The 7563-nt window shown below is 32.2% G+C and overlaps 2 protein-coding genes across 3 annotated transcripts; one reads left to right on the top strand and one right to left on the bottom strand.

Moving 5' to 3' along the window:
- Positions 1–1265: 1265 nt before the first annotated feature.
- LOC133287615 (uncharacterized) lies at positions 1266–3164 on the bottom strand. Its single transcript, XM_061485256.1, has 3 exons — positions 3071–3164; positions 2655–2939; positions 1266–1631 (listed from the first exon to the last, which is right to left on the bottom strand). Exons 2-3 carry the CDS (start codon positions 2905–2907, stop codon positions 1597–1599), a joined length of 288 nt encoding a protein of 95 aa, XP_061341240.1. The 5' UTR covers positions 2908–2939; positions 3071–3164; the 3' UTR covers positions 1266–1596.
- A 1574-nt stretch (positions 3165–4738) lies between these two features.
- LOC133287578 (uncharacterized protein At2g34460, chloroplastic) lies at positions 4739–7563 on the top strand. Of its 2 annotated transcripts, none has more exons than XM_061485214.1 (5): positions 4739–4897; positions 5055–5267; positions 5588–5722; positions 6806–7078; positions 7181–7563. In XM_061485214.1, the coding sequence occupies exons 1-5, from the start codon at positions 4760–4762 to the stop codon at positions 7343–7345; spliced, it is 924 nt and encodes a 307-aa protein (XP_061341198.1). In that variant the 5' UTR covers positions 4739–4759; the 3' UTR covers positions 7346–7563. The 2 variants fall into 2 exon arrangements, with proteins under 2 accessions (XP_061341198.1, XP_061341199.1); XM_061485215.1 differs by having other exon boundaries at positions 5603–5722.

Consider the following 7563-nt stretch of genomic DNA (forward strand, 5'->3'; position numbering starts at 1 on the left):
CACAATGCAAATTTGTGTAATCCTTGGACGATTATCAACATGGCTTCATGCTATTTTGCCTTGTGCCTTTTTTTTTGTTTCCTGTTATCTTCCCTCGCCTCCCCTCCCCTCCCCTCCCCTCCCTTTTTTATTTGGTCTAATTGAACAAGATTGCAACTTCATCGTACCAATCGGTGGCTGCTTGCTTTTGTGAGTATAGATTCTCCTTACGTAGCACCGATATCGACACGGGACACGTGACATGATACGACACGACATTCCGACACGTTAATTCTAAAAAATATTAGATTTCGACACGTTAAGACACATTTTGATATTAAATAATATTTTTAATTTATGTAGTGTATATTATATTTAATATTCAATAATTTAACAAAAAAATGAAACTAAACTTAAAATATTCATCAATTTTGCAAAGAAACATAAGATATCCTAAATATTTATATTAATGGTAATCGTAATCCAACGAATCTAATAGTAAGAACTAAAAACTCAACGCAACGCAACCTTTGAATTTTTTTTGAATTTCTATAACACATGTTTGAGTGTCGGGGAGTGTCGGGAAGTGTCGGACACGACACGTCAGGATTTTTGAAGTATTGGTGCTTCATAGGATCCTCCGACTTGATTACTGATTATGAAGCATGAACAATTTAAAAGAAGAGCTGTGTTCGTCTCAAAAATGTATTTAAAAAATGCCTAATTTTTTGCAACACTTATTATAATCTTTCCGTGTCAGGGTTAGCGCTTCTTAAGCTGATTGAATCATTGCACACAGATACAACCTCAAATTGGATTTGTTGACTGCAATGTCATAAAGGTTATTTTGTTTCATCCTTTAAGCTTCGGCCAGAATTGTTGAATGCGATCTAGCCTCATGGTGTAATATGTATCGTGCGCTTAAAAATGTCAAAAGTGCAGTATTTAAAATCAGTAATAAATACCCAATTGGTGTTAGCTCTGTTAACATAGACTGAGTACAAATTTAATTCCCACCAAATATATCTTTAGGGAGGGGTGAGGAATTTAACTGTAACTAAACCAAATTCATTTGCTTGAGATTGCAAATCATTGGGGAAGAAAATCTGAACTGATTTGAGTTTTCTTTTACTATAGTGTGAAATGGTTTACTATTATGATTTATGTTTCTGAAACCTCAAATGCTAACCTTCTCATAAGAGTGCGCTGATTAGGAGGAGGTAATCGAGGAAAATTAACAGAGAATAAGTATATCTGATTAATAAAGTAAATGTGTAAGATGAAGTAATAATCATAAATGCACTTTCTGAGACCTCAAATTCTAATCTTTTTACTGCTTATAATCAGCAAAAGAAATTAAGATCATACAATAACTGAATAGGTATGAATTGAAACCATAAACTATGTCCATCTAGTTGCTGTTTTAATGTTTCCTTGTTAAAAAACTTCTTTGTTTCACAAATTTGAACAAGAAGTCATAAACCTGTCAACTGATTCAGGCAACAGGGTCTAGTTAAGAACAAGATACTTCTGGATCACACTAATAATTATGGAAAAGTTTGAGGATTGCAAGAGAGGCAGCCATGTACGTGCATTGGTAGCACCAACATCAAGAGTTTATTTGTCAAACTCCCATATCACCCCTCCATCTTCTGCAAAACCAAAATAAAAGACAATATCAATATTCTCTAATTAAAAATTTAAACAAATAAGAATAAAGTCACTACACCAGTTTTCCAAACATCTAAAACTCTGTCATTTAACATAGAATATTAGCCTCTTAACAGATGAAATAACTATAACTGACATATTCATGAACCTGAAGCAAGCTTGCTGAAAATGCATTGAACATCAGACAACAATAATTATGAACATTGAAAGAGCAGCAAATGCATAGCTTGGTAACTGAAAATTTTCCAGTCTAAAAAGTATAACACATATAAAAAGCCATGTCCGGTAGTACCCAGGTTTCTGGGTGCTAATCCATTCATGTTTGGCCAATTTCATTTCTTAAAGAAAAATATACATGAGCTGGGATGAATTGAAAAATTCAAAAGGTAGTTCCTCATGAAAGTAGAACTATACCAATTCTGACAGAACTTTAGGACTAGTAGAAAATTATAAATGTTTCCAAGTTCCGTGCAGAAAAAACCAGAATTTCATATTCGGAAACAAGGGAGCGCAAATAGCTAAATTAGTCAAATTGCTTATACATGTGTTCTATCAATCAAACTAGTACCTAAATTTACCCACTAGTAAATCTGGTACTATAAAGCTTCTGCTATGAGTCTATAGTAACGGATTGCATGAATCAAGCATGTTACTTCCAGGTCATATGATATAACAACTAAACCAACTGTTGTGCCAAAATAATATTAACATTTTAAGAACTAAGATACACAAAACTATATCTTTCAAGGAATAAATAATAAATTGAGGGTTCATTAAGAAATCACAAATAAATAAATAAACAAAGGAAAAATGTTTGTCATTTTAAACAACAGAAAGTTATGTCATTTTAATTAAAAGAGATACAGACACAGGAAATTTAAATTTTAAATTAAAAAAGACCACTCACTTTCTCTTTCCCAATTTCCATTTTTATGTGTCTATCTCTCTATTATGTCATTTAAAATGACAAACACCAAAACTAACAAAATAAATAGAAAAAAGACCTTTAACTTTCTTGTGAATCCAGGCCTCCACTAACATTCCAGCGCCAACTCCACCAGCAATACATGCACTACAGAATAAGATGGCAGAGGGTAGTGGCCATTTAGGAAGATAATAATATTCTGGAATTTGCCTAACTCTCTTGGGAAGTCGTTTCTTCAAAGTTGGTTGAACACTCGGATTTCGCTGCATATCACCACCAACAGCTTTCCAATCCACCCCTTTCAACGGATCTTTCGCATCTTCGCTTCCCATAACACCGTCAATTTAGATAATACAATTAAAACCTGCGTTGAATGTGATGTGGTTAGCACAGATTATAGAAATTGAAAAATTCAAAACCGCTTGGTTTTATGACATAGAACAGTGAGATGAAGAATGACGACTGAGAAGATCCAAAAAAGATTGAATGAAATACCAAAGATGTTGGAAGAAGCGGCAAAGGGTGAGCGAGGTCCGAACCCTGAGGGAGAGATAAGGGTTTATGTTTCGAACGCAATCGTATTTTTGGTTATTTAACTGGGAAAAATGATTCTCGTGTTAAAATTAGTATTTTTTTTTTACAGTAACATCTCTCATTCTTATTCTTATTCGTTTTTTAATATAAAAAACGATATTAGCTCTTTTTTATTTAAAATTTAAATTAAAAAAAATTAGTTTTTTTTTTATGATATTTATTGTATGTTTTTTCTCTAAACCTTTTAAAGGATAAACACCAAACTCTTTTTAAAACTAAACTATTTTTACAGTCTCAACGCAATTAACATTTTTTAATACTATGTGAGGTTTAGGGTTTATATTCCCAATAAATAGACTTCTATTTTTACTAAAATAAAACGTCATTCTTAACTATTTTTAAATGAAAAACATAAAATATTCTTATTATCACTTTTTCCTATGATCATATATTTTGAGAAATATATAATTATAATATTAAAAATTATTTTTCTTTTTTCTCTCTTCATAAACTTTTTAAATTTTGTCTGCTCAAAAATATGATCCAACAGTTATTAGAGTGGTAGTGAATTGGTAATAGAAAAAAAGATATATCAATATCTTAGGCTATTTTTGCCCCTCATTAATTATTTAATAACCATTCTGCCCCTTATTCAGAACTATCTACCAATCTTCCCCTCTTTAATCGATTAAGTCAAAAATTTAATCGATTAAATGGTCAAAACAGACAAAAATCGTTGACTTGAAGATTTAGTCGATTAAATCTCCTTATTTAATCGACTAAATCTCTCATGCATAAGATTGTTCTTCTGATAAAGAGGAAGATTTAATCGATTAAATCTTCATTTGACCATTTAATCGATTAAATATTCAATTTAATCGATTAAAGAGGGCAAATTGGTAGATAATTTACAATAAGGGACAAAATAGTTATTAAATAATTGATGAGGGGCAAAAGGGTGAAAAAACCCAATATTCTACCCATAAAGAAAAATTTTCGCTTACAAACTCTTATAACTAAATCTTAACAGTTGATTTACGTCAATGAGACGGTTATAATTTATCAGATCAAATTTATTAATTAATTATTAATTTTTAATAAATTATAACCGTTAAATTAGTAAAAATTAACAACTAAGATTTTACGAAAAAATTTGTAAATATAATATTCCTCGTTATAATTTAACACTTTCCAAAAAAGAAATTATAGTTTAACATCATATACTGTTTTATTTATTTAACATGATATACTTACTTAACATGTAACTAATTTAAACTCTTTGATATATTAATTTTTATTTTAAAATAATGAAGACAAAATGTTCAATTGAGAGAGACAAAAAGAAAAGAAAAAAGTAAAAAAAAGAGAAGACAAAATATACCTTATTATGGAAATAAACAAAATTTTACACTTGATATAATTAATATAAACATAACTTTAATATAAAAAAATGATATTTGATTAAATAAATATTAAGTAGATTAAATAGTATTTAATTAAACAAATAAATAAAAATCATGCAAGAAAAAATGAGTTTGAGAATTGAGAAGGCTAACGTGTTGGTGTGTGGAATACGTGGCAGAGTTATAGCGTCATGTTTGGGAGTCTGGAAATTACAAGAAAACTCTGTTTCACAGTAACAGAGTGTCAATGGCTGCTCCTCTTATTGTAAGAACTCCCACATTCCACACCCTTCGATCTCACACTCACCAACACCCTCTCAACAAACACTTAACTGCATCCTCTTCCTTCAAGACCAAATCTCTTTCCCTCCTCAACTTCGCAAAGGTAACACATTATGTCATGTTTGGTTTCCAACCAAAGTGTTGGATTACAAAACGCGTTAATTTTTTGGTTTTTCCTGCATATTGTGCATGCCAAAAGCATCTTGTGTGTTGTTGTAACGTACCCTTTATTGTTTGTTGTTTGAATTCTTGGATGCTAGATGGAAGGAAGTGAAATCACTGAGCAAGTAGCAGAGAAAGCAGGGGAGGATTTGAGTGTGAAGAAGAAAATTTTTGTTGCTGGTGCTACTGGTAGCACTGGAAAAAGAATCGTTGAGCAGTTACTTGCAAAGGGTTTTTCTGTTAAGGCTGGGGTTAGAGACTTGAACAAGGCGAGGACCACCCTTTCCTCTAATAACCCATCTCTTCAAATTGTAAGTTTTTCCATTCTCTTGGTACAATAGGCCAATCCAATCCTTATTTTTAAATACCAATTTTTATTTTTATTTTTATAATGCTGTTTAGTTGTAGCAGAAAGGTTGTTCCTTGTGATTGAAAAAAGTTATGATTTCTAGTATGGGAAATAATCTCTTAGCAAAGATGTAAGGATAAGCTGCTTAAAATCAAACCTCGTAAGTTGGGCACTGGGGTTTGCCCTTTAATGCTGTTTAGTTGTGATTGGATGTATATGAGTAATTTGATATGAAATTTGTGTGTATATGAATGAATTGGTGTATAACTTGGTGTATATAAGAGAGTTCATGTGCAGGTGAAAGCTGATGTTACAGATGGTTCTGACAAGCTAGCTGAAGCCATTGGTGATGATTCAGAAGCAGTAGTATGCGCCACTGGCTTTCGGCCAGGATGGGATTTGCTTGCTCCTTGGAAGGTTTGTCAAATTTTTGTTAATGTCTTAGTAGAATACTAGAATGGTTAAATAAATGTGTAACCATTTTGTCATGTTAGTATGCCTCACTTTTAAATTTTAATATCAGCTGGCTTTGATTTGTTTTAGAAGAAAAAATTGACCCTATGAATTAAGGGTGAGGTGATAGTTGAGTGAAAATTTTCATTGATTCTGAATCTGTGATGGTAAAAGCTCTGGCGAAGTTACCGAAGTAGGCTACACGATATGTATTTTTGGAGTGTTTTCATTGTTTAAAGTTTAAACTGTTGATTCCTCTTTCCCTCCTTGTTTTATGGGTGTGGAACTGTGAAAGAGGTCTAACTAGGATCTTTGTTTCTTCCGTGTCTATATTCTGCACTTTGGTTCATGCTGTAGCTCTTGCTTTAATAACTAACTGACATCATTTTGGATATTAGTAGTAGTTGTAAAGAACTAATTCAACCTAAAAGCTTAAATTATTAGGTGAAGACCTTATTAATGGTTTTATATTAAATTTTTGTAAAACGTCCCCTCACTCAAGAGTCCATTGGGCTTGAAGGGTGGACAATGCATAGGCCTTGTCTAGCTATATAAAGAAACTCCACAATATTTAATCATTTATTAATAAAATGGGACTGAAAGGATCAAACTCGTGACCACTTGGTAATGGAGACTGCGATATCATTTAAAGAACCAATTTGACCCAAAAACTTAAGCTGTTAGGTGAATGCCGCATTAATGATTTTATATTATATTTATCTAACAGGAGTTGGGGATGTTGATGGAGAACCACTAGGATAATTTTCTTCTTCTTAGATTTGCAAAATCTTATGTATTGCCCTGTGCATGTACTTTCAGATGTTTAAGAATTTCCATATTTACATTCTTCACTTGTGAAGAGATAAAATATAAGTATTACTGATTTGAAACATTTTGTGTCCTTTAAATAGGATGAGTTCATAAGAAAATTAATTATTTCACAAAGAAAACCACCAATAAAGCAAAAGATCATTGTAAGCTAGGTGGATTATTCTGTCTCTTGGTATTATTCAGTGCTTTCATATAATAAAGTGATAAATTATGCAGGTTGACAATTTTGGGACAGTAAACCTTGTTGAAGCATGCAGGAAACTTAATGTTAACAGATTTGTTCTTATCAGTTCCATTTTAGTTAATGGAGCAGCTATGGGACAGCTACTCAATCCAGCTTATATCTTTCTCAATGTTTTTGGACTCACCTTAGTAGCAAAACTACAGGCAGAACAATATATCAGGAAATCCGGTATAAATTACACGATAATTAGACCTGGGGGGTTGAGAAACGATCCTCCTACTGGAAATGTTGTTATGGAGCCAGAGGTATTGCCTACATTTCTCACTTTCTATTACATTTCCATAGCAGAATCTAGTTTTACATGTTTGTACAACAATTGTGGAAATATTTATTTTTCTTTGTATCAGGACACCCTTTATGAAGGTACAATATCCAGAGATCAAGTAGCAGAAGTAGCTGTTGATGCATTGGCTTATCCTGAGGCATCTTATAAAGTTGTTGAGATAGTCTCTCGCCCTGATGCTCCTAAAAGATCATACCTTGATCTTTTTGGTTCCATAAGGCAACGATGATTTCTGAGTTTAGGACTTGATAGCAGATAAGCGAATTGGTTTCCCTTGTTTCTGTGCTTTCTGGTGGCAAATGTGTACCCTACTTTTTTCCCATGTGTGTTGCTTCATTAAATTGGTATGCCAGAGTAATATGTATAAATATTTACACACATCTTTTGTTTTATTTTTTGTACATTTCTCTTTCCTTCCATTAAAGGTTAGTAAAGAATTCACTTTAA

This window comes from Gastrolobium bilobum, unplaced genomic scaffold (assembly GCF_033153095.1).
Source record: "Gastrolobium bilobum isolate Gb01-03AN ecotype WA unplaced genomic scaffold, APGP_CSIRO_Gbil_v1 utg2365, whole genome shotgun sequence".
Lineage (NCBI taxonomy): Eukaryota > Viridiplantae > Streptophyta > Magnoliopsida > Fabales > Fabaceae > Gastrolobium > Gastrolobium bilobum.